General features: G+C 44.4%; 1 protein-coding gene across 5 annotated transcripts in view; it reads right to left on the bottom strand.

Moving 5' to 3' along the window:
* Positions 1-16,481, bottom strand: part of WWOX (WW domain containing oxidoreductase) — a 901,165-nt gene that overhangs the window by 648,939 nt on the left and 235,745 nt on the right. For all 5 annotated transcript variants that reach the window (XR_012126881.1, XM_073226546.1, XM_073226547.1 and 2 more), the window contains exon 6: positions 10,017-10,105. Coding sequence is in view for 4 of the 5 variants with exons in the window: in XM_073226546.1 (XP_073082647.1) it covers positions 10,017-10,105 (89 nt within the window). In the remaining variant the exon portion in view is untranslated. The remainder of the gene's footprint in view (positions 1-10,016; positions 10,106-16,481) is intronic.

Here is a 16,481-nt window from a genome sequence, read left to right as displayed (position 1 = left end):
TGCAGTGACAAGCAGCTCAACTAAAAATATAATCTTCCTGGGGGGGTTTTCAGCAGCTGACACAGCACTGCTGACTTATTTAAATGTGTATTCAGGTTTTGGGGCTGACAAGAATTAGCTTCTCAACAGTTTACTGGGGAAAAAGGATGGTCCCCATGTTATGAAAGTGGGATTTCAGTGCAGTTTAAGCACAACTTCCCAACGTGTCAATCAGGGAGAAGCAGAATTCCGACGTGACGATGGGGTGGTTGGATGGGACAAGGAGAAAAGCCAAGTGGATTCATGAGCCAAGGTGGGAAGCACAGACACTGAATGCCTTTCTCGAGTCCTCTGAGAGCGGCGTCAGACTCGCCGCACGGATGGCAGCGTGCGTGGTCTCCGTGCGGGCCCAAGAACAGGCTCGGCTGGGCTCGCTGGGTTGTGCCAGCCTAGCTTTGTCACATGGGAAGCCCTGGTTCCTAACAGGTGACGTCATCCTATATTCCTAGAAGGCAACTGCTAGGTTCTTTCCCTAAAATAACGACTGTATACGTGATTCCTTTAAAACTTGTTTTCCAAGGTCTACAAACGTGTAGCGTCCACATCACCCAAGGAGGGAGCAGTTCAAGAACTCTGAATGGTTGAGGATTAGCACCTTAGAGGCAAAGTTCAGGTCACCAAATGGAACGAAGCATTTCCATGTTTGCCCTTCCTTCCGTCCTTCTTTCTGCTCCCCGGCCCTCTCCCCATCCATCCATCCATCCATCCATCCATCCATCCATCCATCCATCCATCCATCCACCCGCTTCCTTGAACTGACTATAAGGCAGGAAATGTAATAATTGCAAAGGATGCTGATGATGATACCAGTTAAAACTGACTGTGTATATTAGGTAATACATTTTATAAACACTACATTATTTGATCCTCTCAACCACCATACACTGGTATTACCATCATCTCCCACTTTTATCAATGAAGAAACTGAGGATCAATGAGATTAAGGCATTTTCCAAAGCCACCATCTTTAAAGGTGTGGATCAGAGATTCAGAGCTAAGCCAAAGATGAATTAGCCAAGGTTTCTGCTTCTGAGGGGCTCAGTCTCACAAAGAAAAAAATCCAGTGGAGAAAAAATATCCTCAAAGTATTCCAAGCACAGTGATTGGGTGTATTGGCAAAGCTCCAAGAAATAACGCATCAATTTAACCGTGGTGTGCAGGTAAGAGGTGGGACCACAGGAAGCTCAGTAGAGGATGTAACAAAGTCATCCAGGGAGCAGATGACAGAGAGGAGGGGAGTGGCACAAGTCAGGAGCGCAGATCCACAGTCAGAAGGCAGAACCTCAAGCAGAGGCACCGGGTTGGGAGGACCTGGCCATAAATGGAGGTGGAGGAGAGGAGAGGCCAGATCCCAGTGCCTAGGCGGGCTGCCCCAGCAAGCACAGTTCAGGCGGCAGATCTCACTGAAGGGTTTTTCTGCAGGATGGTGTCAGGGCTGGGTTCGCATTTGAGAGCGATCACTCTGCAGTTCAGGTGCGTAAAACAGTAGAATGACCCCTTGGTCTTTTTCCTTTTACCTGACCAGCATCATTATGAAGACAAGTCAGAACTAAGGGGAAATGAACACTGACATTTGGAGCAAATGTATAAAAACGACTGCAAACAAGAGTAAATAGCTGCCATTCCTGCTTAAACTGACTCCACAGAGAGACACCTTCTAGATATTTGGTAGAAAACCTTAACTGAGGAGATAAGCCTCTCTTTTATTGGGTTTGTTTTAACCTCCTTTACACATATTTCAGCAAAACAATTTTCTCTGGGTGATAGAAAATTGGCTGGAGGAAGTATCTCCTTCAACCTTGAAGTGACCTTAGTAACTGTCCCAGTAGACAGGGGTTGTCATCCATCCTATTAATGGGACAAATCTCCTTCAGAGGCAATGCATCCTACATGATGCATTTGCCAAATGAGACAGATCTTTCTGATTCTCCAAACTACCACCCGAGCTGAGCTCAGTAGCCGAGCCAGCTAAGTTCTAGCCTCACTACCTACTAGTTAGCACGACCTTGATCAAGGTTCTTAATCTCTTTCAGCCTCAGTTTCCTGATCTATGAAATGTGGTTGATTATTGTATTAGGCTGAACTGTAAGACACTGTCACTCTACTGCCATTTTGACCTGCCTTCTGAGTCGTTGTGAGGATAAAATGGGATGACATACAAGTGCTTAGCTCTACTTGACACTTAACAAATAGGTGATATATATGAGCAATTACAATCACTGTCATCGTTACATGGTTCCAAGCCCCAATTTGGGTTTCAGGGTCTATATTATTTAAACAGTACCTGGTTGTCTTAGTTGACCTGCTTCCCATATGGTGGTGTTTCCAAAACTCAGCACAGCATGCCATTCTTTTCAAACTCTTATCTCTTCTCTCAGCCTCTGTGTCTCACAGAGTACTTTCTGCAGAAAACTGAAATTAACTGTGCACACATTGGCTATATATACACTTCCTTATCTTGACCAGACCTAACACAATCTGTTTTCTAAGAAAAATGGTATTTATTTCTCGTAATGAGACAGGATGTTATTAAAATGAGTTATATTTCAAGAGACAGTGGGCTTTAGTCCATGGATTAGACATGACCCCCAGACCAAATCCCAAATCCAACCTGCTTCCTGTTTTTGTAAATAAAGTTTTATTGGAACACAGCCACACCCAGTCACTTACAAGGTATCAGTGGCTCCTTCTGCGCTAGGATGAACTAAAGGGGCACTCAACACTGGATGAGTGACTGCTACAGAGACTATCTGGCCTACAGGCAAAAATATCTATATAGATATTTATATAAATACTTATTTATCTGATTCTTTAGAGAAAAACTTTGCTGACCCATGCTCTAGTGCAGTGTTATAAGTGAACATTGTTGAACACCAGCAACAAAATTAATAATGCTTGGTAGAGCTAAAGACATCACAAGGGCTTCTGCCTGCAGTGGTGGGATGGTGAGGGTGGGAGAGGCAACCACAGAGTAACTGTATCTACCCTCCCAAGCTGGGTTCTTATTCTTCCTGGAAGGGAAGTTTTTTGTGTGTCTTCAATTAACATGAATCACTTTGACTTCACAAAGCATGACAGTGAGAGCTGAACCTCGAATTCTGTTGGGAAACCAGAACTGTTTATTTTGCAAACATCATTGTGGTTAATTCAAACACATTTTCATCTGTTCCTTCCCAGTCGTGACTTTTAATGATGGCAAAAAGGCTCATTGATTTTTTTTTTCCTGACAAATTTAATTGCCAAGTGGCCCCCTAACTAATGTAATGGTTATTCTTTCCCACTAAGAACATGTTTTTGTAGACTGTCATCACATAAAGTTATTAAAAAGAAAAAAAAACCTTAAGCTCCGTGACTACTCTGAGAGAGAAGGCACAGGAGAGGTGAGACGGCAAATGGTTTCATTCCAATGTCTAGCAGGCTTCTGGGCACTGTTATACATAAGCACTGAGTAAATAATTTGGTAAAGAGGGAAAAAATGAAAGAAAAAAAAAAAGGAGAGGGGAAGTAAGCACATGAAGTACTTTGGTATCCTAGAAAACACTTTTAATTATTTGTAGTGTGCCCCACGCTACCTCACTTATTCAAAGCCTGTTGCTCTTAAGGCAACTCTAACTATCTGGAAAAGCTGTGTAATGCCAAGGGACCCTGATGCAGCAACTGCAAAGAAAACAGTCTAGCCACGGACTCTGAGGGAGAACTGAGAAATGCCCCTCAAGTACATGGCTCTGTAAAGAATAACAAAGAGCAGGGGGGAAATACTCAGTAGAGTAATAAGTACTCTATGATCCATGCAAGAGCATCTCTACAGTAACCATCATTTCATTTCTGCTTGGTTCTCACCACGCTTCTAGCTTGTGGGCAACCTGAAGCCCATTCCCCCTCTGCTCTTGGTGGCCAAGAATCTCAGGGCTCACTCTCAGGCCCGGCTGGCAGTGATTTTGAAGGACCTTGGAGGCCCACACTTCCTCCCTAATCACAGCTGACTCATCCACTTTTATCGCCTTTTCCTGTTTAAATAGATTTCTTATTTCTGTCTTACCACACTATATTTTTAAAAACCCTTTCTACTCATTTTAGCATCAACATAAGAAACAGATACATATTAATGACAGTCATAGGCACAGTGCACTGAGATATGTCTGGTCATTTCATACATTATGACTATTCTCAACAACCATGAAAAGTGTACGTGATCATCTATCTACTTACATAAATCTGGAAAGTGAGGCCCCAGAGATGTTAACACTTTGCCCAAGGCCACACAGCTAATAAGTAGTAGAACTGGGATTTAAATCTCAGCTCAGTTGATCCCCAAACCTGTACTCTTTCCACACCAGATATTGGCATACGATGGCTCTCGGGCGAATCCCACCCACATCTAGCTCCTATGAAGTTTTACTGGAACACAGTCACGCTTATCAATTTCAACATTGCCCAATTTAAATATTACTGTTTTCATGCTACCAGCTAAGAACTGAGTATGTGCAACAGAGATCTTATGACCTTTAAAGTCTAAAATATTTACTCTCTGATCCGTTACAAAAAAGTTTTCTGATCCCTGCACTACACTGTACTACCTGAGTTAGTGATTTAGTTTAATAAGGGATGACAGAATATAACCTATTTCAGAAAAAAACAATTTTGGAAAAAAGAAATTAAGGAACGACATAAAAAGATGTAATGCCTAGAGAGTTAAGTTTCAGAATGCAAAAAATGTACTTATGAGGAAAGCGTTTTTCCCTGATGTTGCTAAATACATTAAATGTTTCAAAATATGCTTTTTCAATACCTTAAGATGGAAAATGTCTCGAATGGGAGAAAATGAACTTGCAGGCTTTTTAAATTTTTCCTTAAAAAGTCATAATTAAGATCTAGATTTAGAGAGTTCATTATAGCTAAAATCTGCCTCTGTTTTTCTTTTCTTTTAGTTTTCCTACTGTGTAGAAAAACAAAGCACCATGATCCTCTGTTAGGCAAACTAGAAACGGATTTCTCATGTTGAGCAAAGAGTAATACAGATACGTTGGCTAAAACACTATTCTTAGAATTGAGCCGAGGAGAAAGAGACAGATGAAGCTGTAATTTACACATGGGTCTTGAGGGGAACTTATCCCTCAAAACCTGGAATTTATTTATAATTTATTGCCTGCCCGCTTCCATAGAAGGATTTGAGACAGCAAAATCTGGAATAAGAATCCAAGTGTATTATATCTGGGATTGGTAGATTCAAGTTCTGAAGGTAATTTAGCAAAAAGTGAAAATAAATAAACTGAAGATTTTTGTCCTCAAATGTTTAAAAAATAAAGAATAGAAAACTGTTCCTTTGATTTTTTTTTTAAATCTTTCTTCTACATTTTCTTCTGTGAAACAAAACCTAGTTTATTTAAATTACATTAGAGACAGAAAGTTAAGAAGAACAAGTAGAAATCCATAAACAAAAATGAAGTTCTAGAAATCTTTAGAACTGCGCTTATTATTATACTATGAACTTACCAGCACTTCAATTAATTTCCAAATGAATCAAAACCCTTGGTTAATATTACGCGAGCTGATTGGTACTTGGGATCCAAGCAATGGGTCCCTATATTACACACCATTGCCAGTTTTTAAAATTCCAGGATTGGAACCCAAAGTATTTCAGAGGTATATGGAACTCAAGCTTTAAAACATTCTCAAAAAAGAAAAAAAAATGTGTTAAGGAGCTCCAAGTTCCAGCAGCTGCTGCCCTGTTCAAAACATGTACTTCTCAGTAAGTGAAGCAGCTAGAATTAGGAGAGAAAATGTGCAAAAGCACCACAAACAATGGACTATTGTTTCACAGCCCATTACAGAAAATGCCAATCAATATTTGGGCAGAATGATTAGTAAGGGTCCCAGCTCTTCATACTCTTGACGGCTGCCTCCGCCTGCCAGGCAGTGTGGAGTCTGGCTGCTCTCCAGGATTGCAGTTTAAACAAAAATACCCTTCAGAATTCAGTTTGCTTGGGACTTACCACAGGCTTTGGTTTGGAACTTTCCAGTAATACCCATGATAATTTGGCCTGAGACACACTGGCCGGCCACCACCACCACTAACTCGAGGGAGAACTGTCTGGAAGCAGGCTGAGGCTTCCTGGGCTGGCCACCCAGAAGAGTGGTGAAGAATAACGGAATAAATGGATGAAAAGATGGCTGAGCAGACAAAGAGAGAGTGGGCAGAGTAATGGGTTGCTCAGGGCATGCTGACCACTAAGAAAACTGGCTTTAGCAACCAGCCATATGTGTCTTCTTGATGGCAGACAACACCACCTGTGAAGCATTCTTGCAAAAAAGTAAATAGGAATTTTGACCAAGTCTCTGGAGTTAGCAGCCACATGGCAGGAAACTTAGGAGAGAAAAGAACACGTTAAAGGACACCACAGGGATGTGGCCACTGAAGTACAGACTACAGAAAACTCCAGAAGACAATCTAGTCTCTTAAATAAATATGCCGCATTAAAAAAAATTTTTTTTAAGGGGAGAAAAGTCAAGATTAAAATGCATTAACTTTATTTCAATCCTGATTTAAACAAATTGAGAGAAACAGATAACAGAAGTATTTATCGTTTCAAACGGTTCTAAGTCACTAAATTTGGGAGTAACTTGTTACTCTGCAATACACACCAACCTAGAAATCCATACTGAAAACTATGACTAAGTGTGAGATGTTAACAAAAAGACTAGTCCTTTTAAATTCATATAGACCTGGGTTCAAGCTCTGGATCTACTACTTGGTAAGGCTAGGGGAGTGATATGCCTCCTGTGAAAGGCTGGAGTCTTTCAGTGTGTAAAACAGAGATAAAAATGACAAATGCCTAGGGTTGTTGTAAGAATTTAAAGAGAGGAAACCACATACAAGGGCTTCGCACACTGCCTTGCACGGAATAAACAAAGCGTTGACTAGCAGCTGTTACTCTGTAGCCCCCTTATCAGCAAGTCTCCCTCTACCATGGCCTCACTCCCACCACTCCACCCCCCAAAAAGAAGAAGAAGATATCCCGGAAGAGGCTGCGTCTACATCTCCTAGCAGAAGGCAGGTGGCGGGTGGCGAGGCGGTACAATGCGCTGTGTCCTCCACCAGGGTTTGCACTTAGCATCTGTTTGTACCTCTTCCGGCCTCGGGCTGCACAATATGCCGCCTATCCCGGTGCGGCGAGCACGCTGCAGCTGGAGCATGAGCCCCGCACACGCACACAGGAAGCAAGATCCAGCTAATACTCCTGTGTGCGCATAGACAGCCTTTAAAGAGGAATATTATATGGGGGCATCCATGTGGAATTTAAGTTTAAGGGCTTTTTCCTCTCCTTGGCCCAACAGCACAAAACCAGATGGGTTGTGAACTGGCAGCCATCCTTTCGTTCATCATTATGTTTTACACACAAGGAAATTTTAATGTCTAAAGATGGGAGGTGATGATAAGAATAGAGCTACATGTGTTTTTTTGGCAGCCCAGTCACCAGCACTTAAAATTCACTTCTGACAGTTCTCAGAATTGAAAGACCTGTAAGTACTGAACTGTCAGCTGCCTATCCAGGCGAGATTTCACTTTGGCAGTATTTCAAAAGTAAAATCGCACCCTTTCTCATGCATTATTTTCACCACCACAATATTTCTTTCGGCTGTGTAAAGTCCTGTCGTCCCGAGAGACATATACAAAGAAGTTTGTGTTACAGGGTTTGCTGAAAGGAAAAAGGCTGAGGCTTTTTGTTTTTGAACTCAGAAGTACAAAAATTCAATCATTTGCTAAAATCTAGGATTAGGGCAAAATGGGCGATGGCTTCCTCCGAGAGTCTGAGCTTGATCATTACAGAAGGCCGTTGAATTGGATGATTTCTGAACTACTTAATGGTTAAAAACTAATGGTCCTGTTAAGACTTGGAAGATGGTCCTATTATGTAACAGTTGGCTCTCCTCAACGAAACTGCTCACTTCCAATGCGGTCTGACACGAGAACTGGAGGAACTGTAAAGAGACGACTCATCCAAGCTCCACTAGAGCAGCGTGGTGCCAGGCAGAGAGGGAAGACTCAGAAATGGATGGAAACCCTACATCGTTCCCAACGGGCCAAGGGCCCCAGCCGGCACAAACCACTTGCTTTCTCTGGCCTCAGTTTCCATCACCTTGAAAATGAAAACAGCCCAGCGTGGGACTAACCACAAGGGCCCTCAGCCCCTCTGCACCCCAGCCTTCCAGTAACATCCACTTTCCAGTCTCACCTTCCCTGTCTGCGTAATAGAGAAAATAATAAAGGGCACCTACCCCGAAAGGTTGCTTTGAGAATTCAGCCAGAAAATCCAAGCAAAGGGTTCCTAGTGTGTGGCCCATAATAAGCACTCAATAAATGAGCTGCTCCTGTTATTGTTCTTACTATTATTCCCTCCCAAACAACTACAAAAATAGAAGGTTGAGGAGTCAGCCATTAGCAACAAAACACTGCTCGCAGCCAACTGAGACTATGGCTGGTCTGAGGCTAACTGGGCTTCGCACGGCCACCAGTCTCTTCCCAGAGCCTAGCAGGGTGTCTGGGGCTTTGGAGGCCCTCATCAGATGTGTGTTAAATAGATGCACAGTGATAATGAGTGATGAAGGTATACATGAGCAAGTGTCTTAAAAAGCTACTGCTGTACCCTGGCCTGGCACCCTCTGAGGGCTCTGGGCTACAGGTACAAATTGGCGAACCCCACGAAGAGCACACGCAGGAGGGCCCACAGTCTGCTGGCCCGCTTGGGGTGGTATCCCACTGTTCTTGTGCGTGCAGGGCCTGCATCGAAAGGGATGGTGCGATTTCCACTGAAGACTCTGACTCCCTATTTCACCCTCAAGGACTCAGACCACTTGATTTGCTGAAAGGGCTTTAGCTAATAGACTTTTAATAATCTAAAAGAGTGGAGGCAGATTCAAAAAGGAATGGACTACGGACAGCATCGCGGGGTCGGAGCTACATAGTGCCACTTTAGTGTTTGCCTTAAGATACCTTCCTGTACAACCAGCACCTGTTTGCAGAACTAGAAAAACCAGTGCTCCCAACAGAGCCCACCCAAAGACAGCTTGTCATTTATCGGTGTGCTTCGAATTGTCACTCTGGTGCCGCTTTGGGACCTATCTTATCCTTGGTATCATGTGTACTATTATGAACTGAATCCTCGTGTTTAAACCAACTCCCTGAAAAAAAAAAATTAAATGAAGTCACTTTTTAATGAAATTTAAACCACTACAGTGCATGAGAAACCAATACTGCTTGCCCTAAACATGAGGGAACTGTACAAATAAACACTTGGAAACAAAATATTGTACTTGCAATGGAGCTAGCCTCCATTGCTTTTGTCCCTTCTGGGTTTGAGGTATGCTCTCTCTCCCTTACAGAGGGAGGTTGGCATTTGAGGGCATAAAAAATTGCCAGCTCCCAACTAAGGATCTGTCCTTCAGGTGTTTGAAAGACTTGAGAAGAATGAATGGAAGAGATAAGTTTCTTGTGATGTGAGTGCATGTTTTTGAAGCCATATTCACACACCACATGAAATCAATGCAGGCTTGCAAAACAGTAGAAACTTGCATTCTGATTCTCAGCCATCTTGCAGGACTGCCTAACTGAGGTTACCTGTTCCTGAATGCAGTTAAAATATCCTTCTCCTCAATTCTGTGATGCACTACAAAAATTCTATAATCAGGATGCATCTTACAGTTACTGGCTTTTATAAGCCACTTTTACGGACTAGTGTCTTGAATAGCGTCTCTTCTTCTTTATCAGGGAAGCTGTTATTAGACTGATGACATACCTCATAATGAGGGTGACTCAGGAGTCAAGAAAAGATGGTACACCTTAACAGGGCCAACATAAATGAGCCTGCTGTTTGGATGCCAAGACAACACAACAGCCTTGCATTCTTCCAATCGTGTTCATCTGATAAAGACATTACAATAGCAAGATATGATCTATATCCCCCCACTGGAACACTCACACATTCTTGGCCTTGAATGCTTGAGCAAAATGCTGCACACTACGGAGCAGAGAGAGGTCCAGGGTCATTGCTTCTACCTTGGCTTTATGCTGGAATGAGAGAGAAAATAAAAAGAAATGATAAATAACAGCAAGTTTAGTTCGTGGTATCAAGTTACAGTAAATGTGTTATGGAACATGTCGGAATTCCCCTGTTGAATATTAGACGCCCAGAGAGAATATAAATCATCGGAATGAATGGAAGAACAAGGCTTTTACTGCCAAGTTTGGGAAGGATGTGAGGCTAGGATTCTGCTTAAAACGACCAGCTGGGGTTGTGCTGTTTCATTCGGTGCTTGGAAAAGGCTCACGTATCTCCTCCTTCAATCTGCGGTAAGAATAGGGGAACCCCAGGACAAAGCCTGGCTGGGCAAGAAGTCCGTAGACAACATTTTAAGCTCAAAAGCTGCCATCTGGTTTCTGAAATGATGCCACTGAGGCTGCACCAAAAATTAAAGACAATTCATTTATAGAAAGTGTAAAAGCTGGGAAAATTCACTTATACCGATGGATCCCAAGAGACCTTGAGTGACCTATATCACAAAATACCCCTGGTTTGGTAACCGAGAAAACCTGCTTGATAGAGGGGCACTTGCAGATAATAATAATGATGCTAATAAAGGCTGCTGTCTATTCAGGGCTGCCCATGGGCTGGACATCTACATGCACCATCTCATTTCATCCTCACAACTGAAAGATGGGTTACACTTTCCCTGTTTTACAATGTGGTGTCTTATATGATATCACTAAGCTAAGAAGGGTGGTGGGCAAGGACTGACCCTGGGACAGTATGACACAGGGCCCAGGTTCTCTCCTGGACAGACACTATTAGGACCGGACCAGCTAGGATCTGAGGTAATCATGTTCCACTGGACAGCCTCCTGGCACAATTCTAGAAAGACCAGGGCTGCCTTTCACTCTTGACTCGTGTTTATGCGGCACTCGATTTGGGGACTTCTGGCTGGACTTTGGGGTATGAGATTAAATCCCATCACTTCTCAGACCTATCTCCTCTGAAGGGCACAGAGCCAAGAGTGCCAGGACCACCTGCCCATTCAGGTGGGAGGGGACAGACCCCTAAAACAGTGGTTAACTTGGGAATTCTCATCGAGACTGTGATGCCAAAGAGCAACTAAGGACAGGGACCCGATACCTGTAAGGCTATGAAGGGGAATCATACGGCACTGCCGGGAATGCCCTCCACCCTAGTGGTCTTACTCAGGCATGATACAAACCATACCGCGATGCTCAGTGTATCTGCGGCAATTTATGTTGGCCTGGCCGCCTAGGCCCTGTGCTCCAGCCCAAGTCCAACCCTTAAACAATAAAACATCAGGCAGAGACAGCTGGAAAGCATATTGACTTAAGGCCATTAACATTTCTGAGCCTCAGTTTCCTGATTTCTAAAAGGTGAATATCAATTAATTACTCATAGAGTTGTGGGGATAAGTGTAAGACACCCAACACCCTGCCTGGAAGAGAGAGGCATTGAATCAGTTTAGCTAGACGGAGGTAGGATGTCTCCTGGGCCAAATTCTTTCCCCAAGGCGACAGGGTACCCAGAGGACCTCCCTGAAGACCACATCAGGTCTGAGGATAGATCCTGGGACCGGGTCACGTCTCCCAACAGAGCCCAGTTTGGGGGGAAGGGGCCACACGGTGATTCGATGACTTCTCCAAACCCCAACAGCATATGGGTGGGGAAGGCAACTTGGCCAATGTAGATTCAAATTCCTCAGGTGCCAGTTGGAGGAGGAGGTGAAGCATTTAACCTGATCCAGGAGAAAGGGAAACAGCCAACCAACACACAGGTTGTTAGCTTCCTGAGATCAGAGACTAGGGGAGCTGGAGGGTCCCCAGGACCCACGGCCACAGCCCTCATCCTGCAGAGAAGGAGACCGCCACCAGGAGAGAGAAAGCTCCCTGTGCGGGGAGTGTGGGCTCCAGAGAAGAAGCAAGGACCAGTCCCTCACTGCCTAAGGAACCGCTGCTTATCTGATGGCTAAAATGTCTTCAGAGATGGCTAAAATCTCAGTGGCTTTTACTGCCCATAGATTCTGACGCGTGCATCATCAGTGCTCAAGTCCCCACGCTGACATTCAGAGTTAGCAGAGAAAGGAGCCTTTCACCCCACCTGGCCTCCTCTGGCCCCGGCCTCACCGCACTCGGAGCATGACACTCACTGCCATACACAGAATCTCACAGAACTTTAAACACAGGAGGAAAGTCAGACCTTCATTCTGCTGGGGAAGGGGTAGTAAAGACATTGGTCCTCTCAGCCGAGCCCCCTACAGAGACCCCAAGGGATATGCAGGACACATAGTATAAAAATGCACGTGCACACTTCCCCCATAAGACAAAGAGAACATTCCCAGCTGGCGACCCCAGGGCACCATTGCAACCAGAAGGACAGCACAGCCGCGGGGGCCGCGTACTCCTCTGCGTGGGTGACTTACAATTGGCAGGTCGTCTTTTGGCCCTCCCCCTTCACTTTCATAGAAAGCACAGAGCTGCCACTTCCACTAAGAACAAAATCAGGACGTACACATGCAGGGGGAACAAGGGGTCACAAGCCGTCAAGGAGTTCAACAGACAAATCTGTAGGCTGTGGGTTACTAGGCTCCTGGGGACAGCAATTCAAGTCCACACACTATTAGTCAGGTAATTCTCCTGCCCTCGGTTTAGGTTTCCTATTTCTACTACTGACCCTGAGAAATACAGAGAAACTGTGTGCAATTCAGTAAGTCCAGTGAAGGAAAATCGCAGCTTTTAGGGTGTGTGTGTGTGAGTGTGTGTGTGTGTGTGAGTGTGTGTGTATGTATGTGTGTGAGTGTGTGTGTGTGTGTGTGAGTGTGTGTGTGTATGTGTGAACGGGTAGGGTGTTGCTCTTCTGACTGCCTAACAGACTCAGCAATATTATAGAAACCGTTATTGTGGGACATGTTCTAGACGAAAAGTGGCTGATGGATGGCAAAGGGAACCCATTTTTGAGGGGATAAACTGCTGGTTACTAGGTCAAGGTGAGAGGCCAGATCCGCCAATGTGAGCTTTCCTGCCTCGTCTGGCCAGGAATCTAGGACTGTCTGTGATTCACTTTCTTTCTGTAACTTAGGAACTTTTTGTTGGTGTTACTTACTTCGATTTGGAACTAATATAGACTCATGAGAAGTAGCAAAAACAGTACCTGGGTCGCATACCCATCCCCCACCAACCCCCAAGGGTTCCTTCTTAATACAATGTACATTATTAAGACCAGAAAATGGGCACTGATACAATTTATTAGACCACAGACATTACTTAGATTTCACCAGTTTGGGGACGCACTCATTTTCTTTTGTTTGGAATATCTTTGTGCATAATTCTATGACATTTATCACATGTGTAGATTCATAGAACCATCAGCACATTCAAGATACAGAACTGTTTCATCACCACTAAAGAAAAACAGGGAGTTTTTTTATTAAGTGGTGATAAATTAGCAAATGCTGTCTGGGACATGGCAAGTTCAAGCCTTGTTTGTCCAGAGTCTGCTCTCTGGATTAGCAAAGCAAATACATACAGAGTCGCAGCTTAAAATACTTCTGTAGGGCCACCAAGATGTGGTCCAAATTCTTTAGTAAGGCTTCTGTATCAAATCAAGACTTGCTTCAGTGAGGAAGAGCCCCAACCTCAATGTTTTAGGACAACCAAAGACTAGTACTCACTCACACCTCAAGCCCATCCCAGGCCAGTGGGGCTGTATTCATCCTCATCAGCCAGGGACCCAAGCAGATGGAGCCTCTGCCTTGTGCACCACTAGCCTCTACGGGGTGGGGAAGAGAATGTGGCAAATTGCATACGGGATCTCAAAGGCTCCCATCCAGCAGAGACAGATGTCACTTCTGCTCACATTTCATTGGCAGAGAAAGTCATGTGGCTGTGCTTAGCTTCAAGACGATGCAACCCTCCATGTGCCCAGAAAGAGAGGAAATAGAAATGTGTACATAAAGAAGAATGGGAATGACTGGCACACAGTCCATGACTTTGCCTGCCTACCTCTCCGGGCTTGTTTCAGGTTACTTCCTGCTTCACGCTTTCATTAATTACAGAAAAAAATTAGCAAAGGTAGGTGAATATGGATAAAAAAAACAAACTACAATCCCACCACCCCAAAACTTCCATATGTCCCTTTCTGCTTCCCTTCCTCCCTCTCTATCCATCCATCCAACCAACTTTGTTTAAAAGAACCTCATCCTCAGAACTTTGAATCTTAAAATGCTATAAAACACCTCTCTCAACCCTTCCCCAACCCTCACTCTTTTCTCTAATCACACCAGTACACAAACTTATCATCTCAAGCAAATTAGGAATGTAAGTTTATTTTAGGTTATGTATGCAGATGCTGGCACCCATCATTTTAAAACAGAACCACACAGGTGGCCTCCCACACAAGAAGCATCTGGCAACTACTAAGTCGCTGAGAAGCCCACCTGCTCTCAACGCCCCAGGCTCGGCCAGAAAGACGTGGTTATTAAGCAACCCACGTACTTTTCTTCACATCCCTGGGATCTGGGGACACTTGCTGGTGTTTTTGGCCTATTCTTTACTGAGTTCCAAAACCAGCCTCAGTGATGCAAGCATCTAAATGTAGAAGCAAAGGGGATGCTTGCTCAGATTATTCAAGAATGAGTTCTCGTACCACTTTATGACTATGAATTAGCCAAGTGTGACTCGGATTTGATACCGCCTGAAACCAAAGGAACCATATGGGGACTGTGCAGTATGTAAACAGAGGAGTGGGGAGATGTTATCATCCACAGCAGAGATGGCAGTGCCAGGCGGGCCCGGAGCCACAGCCCAGCACGGCCACAGGGCTGGCAGTGTGACCTGAGAGAAGTGACCTGAATGCTCTGGGCCTCAGCTGCCTAATTTGAAAGTGGCTATTTGCCCTGCATGGTTAGAGTAAAGATTAGAGATGATGTATTTAAGGTAGGGGGCCCATAAATAATAACTATTATCACCCTTATTTGGAAGGCTACTACTATAATGTGATGGTCACTGGTTTACACTAATAAAGCACATTGGTAATTGCAGCTTCCATTCTTTATTTCATAAAATTCACATAAGAAAAAAGTTTGAATAGCAACTTGGTGATGGGGGATGACATATGACCCCATGTTGGAGAAAGGAGGCTCACTGAACCCCCCCGAGGCCAAGGAACCCCAGGTCCCAAACTCAGTGAGTGCTCTGAGCTGGACTGCCTGGGCCTGAATGCCAGCTCCAGCACTTACCCGCTGGGCAAGCTTCTTCTCCTGTCTGCACCCTCGGCTTTCTCCTCTGCAAAATGGAAATAATAATGGTACCTGCCTTCTCAGGAAACCAGGCAATATATTTAAAGCACGTGGAGTAGTGCCTGACACCTGATAAGTGTTCTAAAATTACTAGTAATAAGTAGCACTGCTGTGCTTGCTTTTCGTTCTGATTTTTACCATTCTCATCACCATCACCATTGCCGCCACTACCACCATCACCCCACCATATCACCACCACCACCACCATCACCACCATCATATCACCACCACCACCTCCATCACCACCACCACTGTCACACCACCATCACTACTATCACCACCATCACCACAACCATCACCCCCACCATCACCACCACCATCACCATCACCCCCACCATCACCACCATCACACCACCACCACCATCACCACCGTCACACTACCCTACCACCACCATCATCCTCACTATCTGCACTGAATTGCCTCACCTTTGCTGTAGGGCTGAATGGGCATAACTGGTCAAAAGGGGCAGTGTCGGGAAGCAGCCAGAAGCCCTTGGCCCACAGCACCCTCTGTCTCCACAGCAACCCTCTGGGGGCAGTTATTATCACTCACCCATTTCAGAGATGGAGACATTAAAGTTCAGAAAGCTATTTCACATTCACCCAGATAATAACCGGCAGAACCATGATTCACAATGAGCCGTGATTTTCCTCACTATCCATATTGCACAGTGACCAGGCTAAGCAACCCACATGGCTTCTTACCCATCAGCCCCCCTCCCCCTCAGACGTCCTCGCAGGAAGGCCACCCCAGGGAAAACCACTAGACCTGTAACTGCCTCAAACAGATGCAGCGTGCTATCCTGCTCTTGGTCAGCAATAAAGGAAACAACATTCACAAGAGTGAGTTCACTCACTCGTTCATTCACTAACTCTGCCTCTAAAGGTAAATGCACATTCCATAGAATCTGTCTCCTTCATGTATTTTCTTTTTCCCCCACATTGCAACACCTAAGAGGAAATATCTCATACCCCACAATATATATTTACCATCACTGGAAGAACCAAAAAGGTAATACTTCATGGTAAAAGGCCTACAGAAAACTGTGTACAAATAGTTCAAGTGATCACCCATATTTACAAAACAAATTACATGT

The sequence above is a fragment of the Manis javanica genome, chromosome 17 (assembly GCF_040802235.1).
Source record: "Manis javanica isolate MJ-LG chromosome 17, MJ_LKY, whole genome shotgun sequence".
In the NCBI taxonomy this organism is placed as follows: Eukaryota; Metazoa; Chordata; class Mammalia; order Pholidota; family Manidae; genus Manis; species Manis javanica.
The sequence above is the reverse complement of the archived record's forward strand: the minus strand, read 5'-3'. Positions and strand labels throughout refer to the sequence as shown.